Source organism: Poecilia reticulata, linkage group LG2 (genome assembly GCF_000633615.1).
Source record: "Poecilia reticulata strain Guanapo linkage group LG2, Guppy_female_1.0+MT, whole genome shotgun sequence".
In the NCBI taxonomy this organism is placed as follows: Eukaryota; Metazoa; Chordata; class Actinopteri; order Cyprinodontiformes; family Poeciliidae; genus Poecilia; species Poecilia reticulata.
In genome coordinates, this window is record NC_024332.1 from 22,130,629 (window position 1) to 22,147,921 (window position 17,293).

Sequence of the window (17,293 nt, forward strand, 5' to 3'; positions counted from 1 at the left end):
GTGCAATAAACGATCTTTGGCTGCGGTGCTGCACTCACAGCTCTTTTCTGTTGTTAAGCGAACTCCAGCTAGTTACCTCCTGCCAAAGAAACGAACCGAAATGCTGGGAAACACGGCTGGACATAAAGTCGGTAAGGAAGGGATTTTGTTAACCACCTGAAACTCTGTTGTTTTATATTTTTGAGAACCCTTGCAATAATTGGAGTATCTCGTGTCTGCGTTAAATTGTTGCTAAGCTAACTTCCCGGCGAAGCGGTAAACACCCAGATATCGAAGCTGCTCTGGTAACCGATAATGACTCGGTGGTTGAGTCGTCGTCTTAATTTATTTTATTAAGAGGTAAGGCCTCTCTGACGTGGGCTTGTGATATTTCAACGTGGGAAATATTGTTTACTAGCTCATTTGAAACTAGCGGTGAGGACGCACGTGAGAGTGTTCCCTCCCTGGACACGAGCCGGTGACAGCTGAGAGACAAACGAGAGGTCTGAACATGGTAGATGGGATCATAGACTTTAGGACCCGGGCTCAACCATCTGCAACAGCAGGCAGTGGAGAGGCAGAAGAGCTCTAGGGTGGTCTCTGCGTTAGGACCCATACTACAAGGGGGGAAAGGGGAGGTACACGACATGTTTTGGAGTTGGTGGTAAAATAAAGAAAGTAAAGATTCCTGTCGAGGAGGATAAAGAGTTACATGATTACAGGTGAGGAAATCACAGGAGCAGCTTGGAGATAAAAATCAGAAGGAACGGTTGACTAAAAGCAAAGATTCCTCGATATAATGGATAATATACAGATTGTTGATGTGGCAGAGGAAGACGCCATAATAATTCTTACTTGTCGCCACAATTTGAAGAAAAGAGGTTAATTACACTTTTTACATTGGTAGGTTGTTAAGCAATGGCTATTGGAGCTGAAATCCAATAGCCATTGGATTATGTTCAGTAGTTTCTTTGTGTTTTGCAGTGAAAGTTATCTATTCATAGTTCACTTTGTGGCCATGTGTCCATTTCATCTGCATCGTTCTGTACTACTTTCTTATCCTTTGGATTGTTTCAGGGCAGAAGCTGTGCAGCTAAGTGCCTCCCTGGCTTCTATAAACTCACCGGTCAACTATTGACACCCAGCACACCACTTCCAGTCTGCAGTCTAACACTCTTGACAGGATTTGAGAAGATTTGTCTTGATTCAGCCTGTGTGAGATCTCAGACCCTGCCCTGAATCCTGGGTGAAATTTTGGTGCCAGTGATGAGTGCCTTCGGTGAAGATTCATCAAGAGCTTGTTCGTCAAGTTGGAGCTGACGTTGCCAAGTTGTTTCTGCTGAAGAAGACTCTGAGCAGGGAGTCCTCGGCATCTACCTGGGCTTCTGACGGCACCTAGAACATCTGGAGGTGCTTTGCAACCCGCCGCCATGCCCACCAACCAGTCATCGCCGTGGGGCGGAGGGAATCTCAGGCCATGCTCCAGCACACATAATGTCCCCACTGCTGCCTTGGTTTCAGGTGCAACTTTTAAATCATCTTTCAGGCACACTCCACCGGAGCTCCACAAGGCTACCAGCCTGGACAAACATCTGCCATCTACCGGTGCTTCATCCATGATGTCATCTGTGTGTCCTGTGTGGAAGACAGGCAATGGAAATGGTTCAAACACCAGGAGTCACCACCTTGCATCGGATAAGTCAGCGAAGCAGCCAGAACACCAGAACCGGACTCGGAAACCAAATCAGAACCTGGCAGTGTCAGAACTGAATCGACCTAATGCCAGCATCCTGGTACAGGAGGTCCAGCTGAGAGGAGTCACCGAGGGCTGTTTACCAGCCCAGTCCCTTCAGTCTGGAGATGGAGCCGCATTGGTGCCTGGTCAGGATTCCACTGTCCATGTGCCACTGGAGTCTTCACCAGGTTGTCATGGAGACCTGTTCATCAGAGGACATGCCACTGTGCCACAAAGCGCCAAGCTGATGGTGAGTGGGTTCATCTCCTGCACTGAGGCCAGAGCAGCAGATATACAACAGGTATACAAAAAATATACAGCAGGGGCCAGTAGTGCTTGCTTCCCCTCTGACTGAAAACATGACCAGTTGTGTTCCTGTTCTCCATTATTACTGCTCATCCTGCGCTGTTCAACCAACAGAGCAGCAGTTTTATGGCAGCAACACAACCGGAGATTACATCCACTTTATCACTCAGGAATCCATGCAGACTGTCTACCATGACTGCACATGTCAATTATCCAGGAAATGAATAATAAGCATTAAAACATTAGTGAATACAGCTCCAAAATTTCAATTAGATACTGCACGGTAGTCTGACATTTTCATATTTTGTCTTGTTAGAAATATCAATTTATCTATTTTTATTTTGTATTTTATGCAAGGAAGACTCTTTAGTTTTATTTCTTTTTTTTAATTAAAAAAATGTGGCAAGCATAATTCACTCCATTGTTAATTAAAGGTCTAGCCTTTGACTAGGCCAGTGGTGGCCAAAGTCAGTCCTCTGGGGTCTGCATCCTGCACGTTTTAGTTCTCTCCCTGGTTGTAGTAATAACTTTCAGTATGCCAATGTTTTTCTTATTGCTTCTAATGAGCCATCATTTGATCCAGGCACCACTGAAGTGGGTTTAAATCAGAACATAAAAATTTTCCGATTTTAACCATATCATTGCAACTCTGGCTGAATGTTTGGGGTTGTTGTCTTTCAAGATGAATATCGGCCTATAATAGTTTTCTTGCCCTTTGCTTAGCTCCTGTCATCACCGCTAACCCATGTTTTTGAGCCCGGATGGAGAAAATCTTTTCCACAGCATGATGCTGGCACATCCATATATATATATATATATTTTTTATTTTTATTTATTTATTTTTTTTAATTAATTAATTTTTTTGCATGTAAGCCTGAAATGTTCCTGACTTGTCTGCTGTGGTCCTTTGGGGTCTTCATGTTCTTTAACAAACCTCTGAGGGCTTCATAGATCAGCTGCATTTACACTGAGATTTAATTCCACACACTTAGATTCCACTCAAGTCTAGCTTTTAAAATCTCAATGAAATACAAAACGTTTAAGCAGTATAAATACTTTAGTGTCGCATGTTTTGTGACTGCGTTTATCTGGTGACACTTTTTCTGTTTTATTCCTCAGCCTAAGACTACAGACTGTTCCTCTTCACCACCAGTGCCTCACCTGTGCTTGAAGCTGTCCAAACATCAGGGAACCAAGTTACGGAAGAACACCTCTGGCCACAAGGGCACAAAGCTAGACACGAGAAGCACAAAGTGGCAGCTAAACTCTCCACGATGGAGCCATTCAGCGAAGATGCCAACAAAACCCACTAAGACCCAAAATGGCCGTGCAACACGGTCGCCTTCAAGGAATCAGCGGCTAGTTAAAGGTGGTCCTGCAGGTGCTCTGGTTACAGCTGCAAACCGCAAATCCCACAGTGAACCGTTGCCCCAGCTACCTACATGCAGAGAACTGGATTCATCTCCCTGTAGCGATGTGCCAGCTGTGCAGTGTGGCGATCAATGTCTGCAGCCCACAGGGCTCCATGCTGGTGAAGGTGTAGCTCCATGCGTTGCTGGAGCTTTGGTGGGCTCAGTCACCAATCAGATATCAGCCATTCACCTCACCAAGGAAGGACAGCCTTCCTCCACTTCAACTCAGTCTCTGTACTCATCCTCATCAGTGACGGAGGAGCAGCTGATGAGGTGAGTCAATGGTTTTAATCATTGTTTTTGTTTTTATCCACTTGGAGTGTCTCATTCTCACCTTGTTCTTCCAGCTTGGAGTGTGTGATGCAGGTGGATGGAATGGAGGAGGAGCTTCCAGATGAGCTGGAAAATGCCTTCAGTGATGATGGTGAGTTCATTAAAAGAATATTTTATTACCTGATTTATTGTTTAGACAGTTAAGCAGGGTTTCCCCAGAAAACTTACTAAGCCCGGTGGTCTGGGTGCCGAGGCAGTCCACTGTGTTTTTGTATTAAAAGATGTTAAGTAGACAGGAAATGTGAAAAATATTACTGGGTAATTATATCAATTGCACTTCAGCATAACATAAATTAAAAGATTTTAAATTGTTTAACATTTAAATGTAAGATTTTAAAGAGCTGGCAAGTGCACTTTGTAAAAGTTCAAAGAACAATATTCATAGTTAGATTGTTTTGTTACCATAGCTACAATCTGATGCTATGAGTTTAATCTTTAAGTTTAAGCTCTGTTTGTTCACAAATACAAATTACTAAACTGCAGTTGTAAGTGATTGATTTTTAGGTTGACCAATTAAACTGCTCCCTTCTCCCAGATCTCACTAAAATCTTAGTGCTGATGTTTTGAGCAGCTAGAAGGGGCCCCCAAGTCAAATTCTGCTCGGGGCCTCATGCAGCCTTGGACCGGCCCTCCACAATGAGTTAAATCCGCTGCATTGTGCAGAGATGTGCAACAAATGGGAGATTTAATTCAATGCTGCTAATGTGGCTTTAGTAGCTCTTCCATTTCGTGTCTGTTGAATTTTTAATAAGCGTCACAGAAACTACGCTGCCACGCACACTGACTCTGGCTGACCAAGTAGACAAAGCATTTGGTATGTTTAGATGCATCGTGTAACTGGAAAAATAATGCTTAAAGTAATATAAAGCCAGCGTGATGCCTGACTACAAGGCGAGCGCAAAAGCTCTTCCGTGGGCTGAACCTGCATTATGAGGTTATCGTGTTCGTTAAACACTAACACACCAGTTAACAGGGAAGACATTCATAAACTTTACAGGGAGACGGAGCCACACGCTAGGCAGGGTGTTGGGATGTAAAACACTGATGATAAATCCAGATTTTCTACTCAACTGGAACTCTGGACAATATGGAGTTGAGACATAATAATTCTCTCTGTTTCCATTTTCAGATGATTCAGAATGTTATTCCATCATTCGTTCTTCTTCTTCTGATACATCAATTCCTTGCATCTCTAGGTAACACACAACACACACACACACACACACTCATCCTAGTACTTTTCTTGTTCTGAGTGCTTTGTAAAGACCAAGGTTTCCCCCAGAAAACTTGCTAAGTCTGGTGGTTGGGCACTAGTGCAGTCATTCATCCAGCAGGCCAACGCGCTAATGTAACAAACATCTGAAAAAGTTTAAAGGTGATTGGTCCTCCTGGCCCTCAAACATCTGCCCAGCTGATCTGGTCTCCCTGTTGTCCTCTCAGTTTGTTGTTGGACAGGCTGAAAGCAGCAGATGATGGTGGAAAGCTCTGCTGTATTGTTTCTGGACAGCTGATTCTCTGCTAAAACAACCCAGATCAGGAGCACTATTGTTTCCTTCCCCAACTGGTTTGTTCCTCAGCTCATTCACTGAGCTCACCGACACCCTGAACTCTCCACATCTCCACCTGAGAGCTCCACCTGTTTATATTCCACATAGCTAGAAACCTGTCTGTAATTCCAAAGTAACCTGTCAGAAGTTTCATTGAATTTGGAAATCTTATCTCATCTTCTATATGACTGTCATGTGAGTATGTCTGAGCTATTGTTGTTGTTGAAGAAATTAAGTTTAGCCAGTATTAATACTCCACTAAATGACTGTAGGTCAGATCAGAATTGCTGTCCTTTGTGTGTAAAGGCATCTGCCACCTAATCCTACCTGGCATCATGTTACGCGCATGTAGAGCACCTTGTGTTACAAAATGAATCTGTGACCTGATAGTGTTAGTTAAATGTCAGAGTTCGCCTGTGGCTGCATTACTTTTTAATCTGCTCACGTTGTGGTTTGCTGTGTTAATTACAAGCTCTACTGTTTAGGTCCCGTTGATAAATCTACATTTATAATGTTAAATAATGCTGTCCAGTGTGCTGTTTGCTTTTCTTTGGCTGCACATATCAAATCAGAGGTTTTTCTAAAGCTCTGAGTTACACTGCTGTCTCTCTGTGTATCACTGGAAATCTACAATTATAATTCATGGTTTCTGTTGGATTTGATCACATTTTCTTCCACTTTTCTCTGTTAGATAGCTCGTCTTTCTCCCTAGGGCTGAAAAACACATCATAATATAAGTCAATATAGATAATTATTGATTAGTGTTTTTTTTTTTTTTTTTTTTTTTTACTTTTAATGTTTGAAATGCTACCAAGCTGGTGATGTGACCTTTCCTGTTGTATCCACACGCTATTGTTTATTTTTATACTGTTATGAGGCACGGTGGGGAAACCTTAAGCTGCTGTGCAACTAACAGGTTGTTGCTAGGTAACCAAAGACAGAGTTAGTTGATGTCACACACCTTGCTTTTCTGGTTGTGAGAGGTTGAGCTTTCCTGCCTACATCTCCCAGAATGCTGTGTGGTTCTTGATTAGAGTTCAGTGAAATTATTGAATATTCTGTCAATAGTATTATCTATTGATATTGATCACATGTCTATTGTGATATATATTCATTCATTGTCCTTCTACTGGAGTCCTGGATTATCCCACAAAAATGAAGCAACAATTCTCAGAAAACAGAAATGTGATCATCGTCAGCGATGCCAGTCGTTTAAAAATAACTGTGTTAACACTGTTGCCAGAAGTCCTGGGTGAACCATCCAAAACACTCAATTCAGGTGCTGTGATCATGTCCATGGTCACAGCTGTGTAAAACCCACAGTTACTGGGTGTTACCCACCCAGGAACATGGCTGTGCTCAGGTTTGCAGACCAAGGTCCATAAAGACATGGATGAATGAGTTTCATGTAGAAGAATCTGACTTGTCTTGCATAAATTCCCGATCTGGAGTGAATTAGAGCAGGGTCTTCTTATCCAGCATCACTCTCTGATCTTACAAATGTTGATTGGTCAAAAACTGCCATCCCTCCACTCCTCGACCCTGTGGATAGCCTTCCTAGAAGAGCTGAAGCTGTGTGGCTGTAAAGAGTGGGACCTTATGGATTAAGAACAGGAAGTCTCAGGTTCATGTGAGTGTGAGGGCAGATGAGTGAATCTGTTGTGAATGTTTATCAGCATTCCTGCAAAGTCAGTGTATTTTTTTCCTTTTATTATCTCTTCAGTTAGCATTTGATCACATCCAAACTTTTTTGGAATTATGGTTGGATTCTTTAGTCTTTCTGTGGAGAGCAGTGACGAGCAGTCAGACCAAACCTGTGAATCATCAACCTGCTCAACTCTTCTGATTTCTCCTATCATCCCTTCCCGTTCAGTATTGAAGAACCGATGGTGTTGGGGGCAGAGGATGATCGAGAGGAGCGACCGGCGCTTGTACCCAGCCTGTTTCCCCTCATGCGCCCCACACTCTACTTCAGCACAGCCAATGAGAAAGGTCAGGAGTGACCCCTCTGTAGTTTAGAACCAGTAGATGCTCTTTACCAGCTGATCTTATGTCTGGTGTTCTGCAGTGGAGCTGCTGCCTGTCGAACAGAGACGCCTACTCAAATGGAAGATGAGCTCCGTTACCCCCAACATCGTCAAGCACACCATTGCTAGGTCACACTTCAAAGCCACCAAGAGTGAGTCATCACACACCAAAACCTGAACGCCTTTCAGACAGTGAGATGGGAATCTGTTTAGTCACCCTGAGTGAGTGAATTGTGTTGTTAATGCAGAGAGCAACAACTGGCTGGGCTGCTGGGGACACCACATGAAATCTCCTGGCTTTAAGGCCATCGGCGAGCACCAGAAGGCGAGTATCTGCACACACACACACACACACACTCCGGCCAACGTCCTTGCAGTTTCCAGATTGAACGTGTGGTTGTTCTTTTTTTATTTTTTTGCAGTTGAATCACTTTCCAGGAACCTTTCAGATTGGCAGGAAGGACCGACTTTGGAGGAATCTGTCCAAGATGCAGCATCGCTTTGGCAAGCAGGAGTTTAACTTTTTCCCAAAGACGTTCATCCTTCCTCAGGATATCAAACTGCTGCGGAAGGCATGGGAAGATAGTGGCTCCAAGAAGAAGTGGATCATTAAACCTGTACGTTCTGCACCTTTCTGATTTTATGTGAACTATATCTTTTATTTTTTAAATAGAGATTCATTTTACATTGGAGTACAAAGTACATGGTGCAGTACATTACATCAATGGAGGGGAAAAACCATGAAACAAACAGAAGCTGAACATGTTGTGTTGTAATGAACTACTTCTAAATATTGTGTAAAGACACAGTTAAAACCAGAAGTTTGCACACGTCAAATAAAAAGACACAAAGGCCTGTTTTTTTTTTCCCTCATTGAAGTCAAATCTGACCAAATGTCTCAGTTTAGTAAAAATCACCAAAATAACATCAGTTTATTAAATGGCAGAACAATGAGTGAAAGAATATGTCGCCGATTTTATTTATTTTTGTCAGTTTTCAGTTTGGTGAATCAGGAAATTTGATCAGAGACCTGATGTGTCAGCTTAAACACTGAGTCTTTTATAGGTAGAAAAAAACATGTTCTTTTTTCTTAATGTTGTTCTCCTGTCTCCCAGCCTGCATCAGCCAGAGGAATGGGGATCCAGGTCATCCACAAATGGAGTCAGCTGCCCCGCAGGAGACCACTGCTGGTGCAGAAGTAAGCAGCACAGATCTGACCAAAGCTCACTGTCAGTATGTGTATGGAAACATTTCCCTCTGCTTCCTTATCTGCAGGTACCTTCACAAACCCTACCTCATTGGCGGGAACAAGTTTGACTTGCGGATCTACGTCTATGTGACATCCTACGAGCCGCTCCGAATTTACCTGTTCTCTGACGGACTGGTCCGCTTCGCCAGCTGCAAGTGAGAATGAACAACATCCTGTAGGGTTCTGTGGACTGGAACTGATCCCCACTGAGGCAGAGGTTCTGTTTCTCTGCAGGTATTCGTCTTCCATGAAGACCCTAAACAACAAGTTCATGCACCTGACCAACTACAGCGTGAACAAGAAGAACTCTGAGTACCAGACAAACAGTGATGACAAGGCCTGCCAGGGACACAAATGGTAACTCATAGGAAGCATCACAATCACAGAGGATACTTGAATGAAGTATTTGGTGGGATTTAAAAAAAWTTTTTTTTGCAAGTTGTGCATAAAAATTCTGCATGTCGGTTACTGTTGGCTGGATTCTCTCTGCCCTTGATGCTCACATACAATGAATATTTTAATAATCACAAAGATGCCGGAGCTCAGAAATGGTGCCGTATACGTTTTGATGAAGAAGCGTCATTTAGCAACACGATGCCTGCTCCATGTTTCCCTGATCTACTGTGACGTTCAGCCAATAAAACATGGCTTCTTTTCCGTTTTGTTAATATTAAAGTCAAATATTTTTCTGTTGTGTCTTTTCAGGGCTTTGAAGGCTCTGTGGCACTTCCTTGGGTCTAAAGGCATCAACACCGACTTGATATGGGAGAAGATTAAAGACATTGTGATCAAAACTATTATAGCGTAAGTTCACTGTTCCATTTACAGATCCTGGTGTTCTGTCACAAACACACTTCTCGAGGTCTAATGACACATTCAGTTCAGGATGCAATACATTTTATAGGATTTATGAGAGTGACAATATTTTAGTATGGTTTTGGGGTGAACAAAACTACAAAATTTTCACAAAGTTAGCAAATGTTTCAAAGATCAAACTCGTTTCCACATTTGACTAAATTGTTTAATGACTAAAAAAAACATTTAACATCACACATCAATAAAAACAAGGTTTAGTTTTTAGTTGTGTTTAAAACAAGTGTATTCCATCAACACTATCTGGATCAGATTGAGAAGAAGTGACATTTCTACATGGCTAATAATTTAGCAGTAGGTATAGTAGAGTAACAGGAAACCGATGATGACGATGTGCATCATGCTGATTCAGCATAGTTGAATCATGGTTTGCACAGAGTGTGCTCCAAATAAACCCAGGGCTCATTTATTGTGGGAGCAAACAGAATTCAAGCAGGCGGTTCCTGTATAAGGAGAAGGGCATCTTATGTTGGACATGTTGGTTAGAGAACGTCAGAGGGAAATTCAGGAGTTAAACATAGCTTTTAAAGTTGATAAAGGGGAAAACGCAAAGAATGCAGAGAATGATGAAACCTTCTGTTCCAAATGAAGAAGAATGAATAAACCCATAATCAGCCAAGTATGTTTTGTTTTTTTAACACATTGGTCATTATTCTGAACACAACTGTATCTGAAAACTGTTTTTAAAGAACCTCACCCAGCGAGTTCTGACTTGTAAAACAGTTTTACACTTTGAACTAGAAATGCAGTCCAGGTCTTACACAGAGCATTGTTCTAACATCTCTTTGGCTTCATCAGTCAAAGCCACAGTATCTGTCCCAGACTTGTTCATAGACCAAACACCGTGTTTGTGTGGAAAGCTAAAACGATGCTAGAATCAAACAAGTTTCCTCGTCTCTGTGTTTGCTTCTCAGTTCTGAGCCATATGTGAACACCCTGCTGAAGATGCACCTGAAAACACCTCACAGCTGCCACGAGCTGTTTGGCTTCGACATCATGCTGGACGAGAACCTCAAACCCTGGATCCTGGAGGTCAACATATCACCCAGGTGACACACAGACCGCTGCACCTGCTGTCAGATGAAAGGCTGTAGAAGCTCGTCTATAGCTCTGCTCTCTGTCCTCCAGCCTCCACTCCAACTCTGCCCTGGATGTTTCCATTAAAGGCCAGATGATCAGAGACCTCCTGAACCTGGCCGGCTTCAGGATTCCCCCGAGAGAAGAAGTGGTGTCCTCCTGCAGCAGTGCCTCCAGCTCCACCAGCAGGTAAGGAGGAGCTTCTACACCTCGGTATCTAGCGCTGGGATTCTGTGTTCGAGATGAAAAAAGGGATTGCCTTGGTTACCTTTTTTTTTTTTCTTTCATGCTATTCTCAGGAAAAGATTAAAATTAGTGTCTCTGTTTTGTAGTTTGCATGGCGGGAACAAAGGAAAGAGCAAATCTGATGTGTCTGCTGATGAGAAAGTAAAACGAGCCTTTTATCTTGCACAGCACTATGCTGACCAGGTAAACAAACACATGCACACAACTCTTACAGCAGGTGAGTCTACTGATAAAATAACATCACCTGCTTTCAATAAGTGCTTTTATTAGAGAACATTTGAAAGAAACTACATGTGCAATGTTGCTAGTTTTTCTGTTTTCTCTCCTCACAAAGAGAAAAATAAGTTTTTAACTTGTCTGTCTCCTCCTGCCTCATAAAGGACTTCCTATCATCAGTGTTGGACATTTTGACTCCCGAGGACGTCCGCGTGCTGGCCGAGAGTGAAGACGAACTGAATCGACGAGGAGAGTTTGAGCGCATTTTTCCATCGCAGTCTTCATCACGCTATCTTCGCTTCTTTGAGTGTCCCAGATACCTCAACATCCTGCTGGATCAGTGGGAGCAGAAGCACTGCAATAACCGGACCAAATGTGAGAGCCCAGGCAAAATAAGTTCCGTTTTCCGGCAAGACGCTTGGTGCCATACGGTGAAGAAACATTCGATTAGAATTGTTTGAGCTGCATCTGTTTTGCTACATGAGAAAACCTGCGGTCTTTTTTTAGAATGTTTTATAAAGTAGTGGCCCAGACACAGTGAGCATTGTGTTTCTCTCCATGGTTTAAAGTACTTGCATGGGGAAAAAAAAAGTTATTTTTGGCAGCGACGTAACCTGGTGAAATTTATTTTTTTTGTCTTGTGTGCAGGCATCAGTTTGCTGAGGCTTCTCTGTCAGAAAGGAATCCATCTGGGGAGCAGTGACTCCGCTCACATGGTGAGAAGCTCCAGGGCCGGCCCTGCCAGTGGCCATCGCATCCCCGCTAGATTATCCAGGCAGGACAGCTGCTTTCATAAAGAAGAGAAAATGGAAGAGAGAAGCAAGGGCCTTAAACACATGATCACAAAATTAGATTTTCGGTACAATTATTTGATGATTAAATTTTTTTTTCTCGCTAAATTTATCATCGTCTAACTTAGAGAACCACAGAGAAACCATGCAGTTGTTCACACAGAGGCCCTGATCAGAAATCATGTAGTTAGAAAAAAGAAATCCTGTCCAGTAAACATAAACACACCAGACTGACAACACTGTACTCCTCAGTGTAGAGGATGCTACTGAGGGAAGAAGACCAGTTAATTTTTTTTTTCATTCAAGGCTATTTTCATTGTTATGAATTAATGAAATGCTGTTTTGCTGCAGAGCGGTGTAACACCTGCTGCCCTCTCATATATGGTGACATTGGTTCCAACATTATTACTAATAATGATTGACCTTCACAGAAAGCTTCCTTAAAGCTATAGAATGTTTTGACCAGTGTCACTGGGAGAACTGGGAGAAAGCAGAGGAGCTCCATCTTTTCAAAGATTGTCTGTCTTATACCATACTCTTACTACAAAGTGTCAGTTTCAACAAATATGTAAAAGAAATTTTTTTTATTTAAGTTGCTATATTTAGAAGGACTCTATAGATCTGAAGCCACAATGACTGAGCTGCAGGTTTGTCTTTTCTTTCCCTCAGTTTTTATTTATTTTTAAATGGTGCTGTAGTATCAGAATAGAGCAGATCAATAGAAACTGAGAAGGTGGAACCAAGAGGGAAGAATCCTCGCTGAGAGCTGCAGATGTTAAACGTCCGTCTCTGTTTTTTGGTTGTTTGTGTGCAGTGGTCCAAGAGTAGCTGCAAGTCGAGGATGGAAGCCCAGAAGCCAAGTGTGGAGAGTCCATCCAGATCCAGGTAAACGGCCACAGCGCCATGGAAACCAATCCAAGCAATGCAGCTCCTCTACCATGAAGTTGTCAAAAATATTTTCAAAATAAGAACACTGACATTTAACCTTTCGGAGATGAAAAGAAAAACTGACTCACTTCAGTTATTGTCTTCCTGATGAGTCCATTATGACTTTAGACAGCAGTTTAGTATTTGCTTTACTGGTAGAAACATTTCCAGCATGTTTCTGACATTGTCCAGCTCTGATGGTGACCCTCATAGAGGACAGTCAGCATCTAGACCTCCATGATGCATCTCAAGGCTGCAGTTATCACGCAGTCTGAGATGCTGCACTCTTTCCTTACACTCAATTCTGCATTATGTGCCTGCAAACAGTGGTACTCAGACATACCTGTGAAATAAAAGCTCTCAGTAAAACCAGCAGTTATTAATTAGAGGCATGTTTGATTTATGTGATGTAACCTGACAGAGTCATGTTTATGGAAGTGGATTGGGGCCACAGAGTGGAAAACAAGCCGACTTGAATCTCAGAATTCTGACTTTTGGTTTTGGAAGATTAAAGTCAAAATTAAAAAGTCAGAATGAATTTTTTTTCTTTTGTCCAGTGGCCCTAATCCTTTCCCGTACGTGTTTGACTTTGCAGACAGTCCTGATGCCATCGTTCTGTGTGTGTGTGTTGCGTTTCAGGGTGGTGGTCAGCCACCGTAACGCCTCTGATGACGACTGTTCAGACCCAGAGTCGCCGTCTGTCTCCAGCCTGCTCAGCTCCCAGAGTACGGGGTCCAGTGTGAGCAGCAGTGCCTGTGCCAGCCCTCAGCCCACCCCCATTCAGAACCTGCTGCCTCAGCACTTTTCCTCCTTCTGATGTTATATCTGGTACCAGAACTGACACAGAAACTGGGTACCACGGAGTCCTCCAAACTCTCTGGAGCAGAAAGAACGAAGGACTCTGTTCAGTTTTACTTTAACTGGACCATCAGAGGGACGAACAGCAGCTGCTTCTGTGGCCTTTAGAAAATCGATCTTGAAATTTCTGCTAAATTGAAGCAGAGAACCTTTTACATAATTCTTTTTCGGACATTTTTTCAGGGGACCCCAAAGAGTGGCCCCTGCCCCCGTTTGCTCTGGTGATGAAAGGACGTTGTGTCAGTTCTTGTGTCCTGTCCTGAAAGCTGGACACACCCAGAGGTCCTGACGTGTCCCTTCTGTCTGCACCTCTCTGACACGTCATGGTCTCAGTCCGTTGCAGTGCTGGGTTTGCGGCTATGGAGTAACTTTGATAGCAGAACGGGATGTAATGTGAGATTTATTTCAGTAGGCATGTCAAACATCGGCATGGAAACGAGCTCATCAGGCTGCGTTGAGGTCTGTGTAGAATCAGTGGGCCGAGTAGAGGATTGTTCTGTCGGCTCAGAACAAGAATTCACTGTGATAACTCTGAGCTGCTGCATGCATCACACCAGCTGAGACTTTTTTCCCTCCAGGCTGATGCGTTGCTGATCCTCACTGCCTCTCCGGGAGTCGGGCTGCAGGGTCCTGTTCACAACACAGAATCAAAGTGTCCAAGGCTTTTTGAAGGGCTGCTCTCAGCTGAAGCCTAACTGAAGCTGTTACTTTGTTTTCATCTCACATGTTTCCAAGTTGCTTGAGTGGAAGTTTGTTTGAGCTTCATGTATTTCTTCTTAACAGGTTTCAGTCGGACTAACGTTCTACCTCTGTCATGGTGATGAGAGCAAGTAAATGCTGTAGTTCAAGTATTTCAGGGTCATACCCAGCTGCTGTGGGACGCAGCTGGGATTTTCCGATGCAAAAGACAACAAGTGGGCTTCCTGCGACAAAATCAAGGATGCACAAAGCTGAAAAGCGCTCGGTGTTTCTGTATTGCGTTTGCCGATTTAATATTTAGTATTTTCCAGAAGTTTGTTTTTTTAACCCTGTTTGTACACAGCTGCTAAACTAATGTCCCTGTTTTCACTGCTCTCTTCAGTAGAACAGTGTTTAATATGCATAGTTTGACATCAGTCATCTCAGAACAAAAACCAATTGGCAGTGATTAGACTGTGATTTGACGTTGTTGTGTAGCTACTCATAACGACCACCAGGGGTCCTGCTGCACAGAGCAGCGTTGGTTTTGACAGGTTTTTATGGAGCAGAGTGCTAACATCACATGCCTTAGAGTTGTGCCTTGTTTGTCGTCACAGAAACATTAGAAAGACGATGAAAGATGAGTGAATTGTTGCTTAATTAATAGTTACTTGCTTATTTTGAAACTGCTTGCTGAAATCTGATGGGTAAAGTCGGTGCTTCCCCAGGCTGGGACCAGGACCACACGTTTCATTCAACAAGTGTGGCGTCCTCGACTTCCTCAGAACAAAATAGAATAAAAAGTTATAAGGTGGAGCATATTTATGATAGAAACAGCTATTTTACTGTAAACGTTTGACTTGGTTAGGAACTCTGCTAGCAGGTACTTTGTAAAGTCTGACTTGTGTAATAAATCCCATTGAAAACATCTGCAGCTGTCTGCAGAGAAGCTGCTGCTGGTTGACTGAACATGCCTTAAGCCTCTGTGTGACAGCAGYGTCCCCCATACTGAGGCGTTCTCTGTTGTTTGCAGTCACAGATGCACCTCTGGATCTTTTTATCCACCGATCTTTGTTCAAGGATGTTTTAAATGCTCAGGTTGATATGGAGCAAATAAAAGTTATTTGACATACAGTTGTAATATGTGGCTCATTTATTAAATTTAAAAAAAATATATATATATATATATATATATATCTATTTCACCATAATCTAACATTGTTTTGTTTAGAATTTGGTGTTTCAAGACAAAAAGAAATATTTGATTTGAACACTCCCTTAAAAAATGGTAAATGACCTTCTTGTAATTTGAACTTAAGAAATGTTGAGGAAGAATAAAAATGATTAATTTAACCCAGGAATTAGTTTTGCAACAAAACCCCAGCAAAACTATTTCTGTACATGGAGTTAAGGGGTCTGCCTTGGACTGCTTTTCTTGATATCTGACAGTTTAGTTTTTTTTTTTGTAGCCATTTGGTAGTACAGGTCCCCGTCACCCAGCATACTGTGGTGTTCCCCAAGGCTCTGGTTTGGAGCTCGTTTTGTTTTTCTTGTATTTCTCTCAACTTTTAAAGAACTCTACTACCACTGCTATGCAGATGATATTCAAACGTGGGTTTTAGACAAAACTGAAATGATTACCTTTGCACCAGGTAAAGTCGCTTCTGGGATAAAGTGTATAATTTCTTCTTAAGCAAAAGACTGAAGTGTATCTGTTACAACTTCTGTTAGGAATTACGGCTTTCCTCTGGATGCATGTCCACTCTAGTTCAATCTTGTTTTTTGTTTTTATCATCTGAAGAAAATATTGCCTTCATATGATGGGCAATATCATCTCCAACCAGGTTGGAGAATCTGAGGAACAAACCCAGACGGCTGTTCTGTTCTCGTCTCGTTGATCAGTTTACTGGCTTCTGTTCTCGGTGAACTGAGGAATGTTCTGACTGGGACTCCTAACGACTAGTGATCTTTGAGCCAGTTTGTCATCACTTATCCACGCGACACCTTGGTGCACCAGGCTGGAAAGTCCACAGAGCCTCACCAGACGATCCATCCGTGTATCAGTGGGACAATGTTTCAGTCCCGCTCTGTATTTGCTGCTGTAAACCCAGAGACCTTTTCATCTCTGGAAGGGAGAATTCGTTACAGAGCCGTCTTCTCGTAATTCCTGCAGAATTTCTCTCTGTCCTCAATGCTTTTCTTGAAGCGACGTCGTCATTGCTGTTGTCCAGAAGCCCTGACCTCACACCAAACGCTGAGCAAGCCGTGCAGTGACGGGGAACGTCTCTCTGCCACGTCTCAGGAGGAATGGTGGTGGATTTTCCTGAGAGGAGATGGGCTTCAGCTGTAAACTGTTTGAAACTCTGAAGCTTGTTGGACTGCTGAGGCTTTTGCTCATCAGCTGCTGCAGTTTGAAAAGACCACAGCTGATAAGAACTGCAAACAGGAAGTGACCCGAGAAAGTTACGGGCTCTTCAATCTAACCGAGCTGAGAGGCGAGCAGCTTGTTTAGATTGAAACAAGAAAACAACGTCATGTCTGAGACGTGGTTTTTAATGTGATCTACTTAAAAAGCAAAATGAAAGCGTTATAATCGCTGAACTGAGTTCGTTGTAAACCAGTTCCACCATAAAAGAAACGGAAACAGTTGCAGTGCAGCTTTAAGGCCTCTGCTGTGTGAGACGTTCAGGTTACACTGAGCATTAACTATTTATAGCAGCACTGAGCTGCTGCAACAGAACAACTCATTCTCTGCACAGATAGCAGTTTACGTTCAGCTTCAACTTTTTTTCCTCATATTTAGAAGTTTATTTGGTAAAATACAGTCTGTCTCATTAATCAGAGGCCAGTTAGCAAATAGAAATGTTTGTAATCCTAAATGACCTAAAACAGAAACATTTAGCCCAACTTATTGTCAGACAGTGAGAAATAATAAAGGATTATGTGTCTTTTTATACAGAGAAGGTGAATATCTGGTTTCACTTAAATGATACACCACCCTTTACAGATTTATGTTTTTTTTAAATATTTTAATATATA

At 42.6% G+C, this 17,293-nt stretch overlaps 1 protein-coding gene across 3 annotated transcripts; it reads left to right on the top strand.

Moving 5' to 3' along the window:
• The first annotated feature begins 25 nt into the window (after window positions 1-25).
• Window positions 26-15,388, top strand: ttll4 (tubulin tyrosine ligase-like family, member 4). Of its 3 annotated transcripts, none has more exons than XM_008438325.2 (20): window positions 26-131; window positions 1,057-1,964; window positions 3,140-3,705; window positions 3,780-3,856; window positions 4,895-4,961; window positions 7,186-7,304; window positions 7,381-7,491; window positions 7,588-7,664; window positions 7,762-7,956; window positions 8,455-8,537; window positions 8,615-8,743; window positions 8,823-8,945; window positions 9,294-9,392; window positions 10,376-10,510; window positions 10,590-10,727; window positions 10,871-10,967; window positions 11,165-11,375; window positions 11,649-11,716; window positions 12,606-12,676; window positions 13,358-15,388. In XM_008438325.2, the coding sequence occupies exons 2-20, from the start codon at window positions 1,410-1,412 to the stop codon at window positions 13,533-13,535; spliced, it is 3,099 nt and encodes a 1,032-aa protein (XP_008436547.1). In that variant the 5' UTR covers window positions 26-131; window positions 1,057-1,409; the 3' UTR covers window positions 13,536-15,388. The 3 variants fall into 3 exon arrangements, with proteins under 3 accessions (XP_008436547.1, XP_017159170.1, XP_008436557.1); XM_017303681.1 differs by lacking the exon at window positions 26-131 and adding an exon at window positions 212-701; XM_008438335.2 differs by lacking the exons at window positions 26-131; window positions 1,057-1,964; window positions 3,140-3,705; window positions 3,780-3,856; window positions 4,895-4,961 and adding an exon at window positions 5,336-5,507.
• Window positions 15,389-17,293: the final 1,905 nt, after the last annotated feature.

Bases quoted from the DNA above. Each gene is read 5' to 3' on its own strand.
- ttll4 (XM_008438325.2), top strand. From the start codon at position 1,410: ATGCCCACCAACCAGTCATCGCCGTGGGGCGGAGGGAATCTCAGGCCA. The intron at 1,965-3,139 runs GTGAGTGGGTTC...TTTATTCCTCAG, and splicing joins CACAAAGCGCCAAGCTGATG to CCTAAGACTACAGACTGTTC. The intron at 8,946-9,293 runs GTAACTCATAGG...GTGTCTTTTCAG, and splicing joins GCCTGCCAGGGACACAAATG to GGCTTTGAAGGCTCTGTGGC.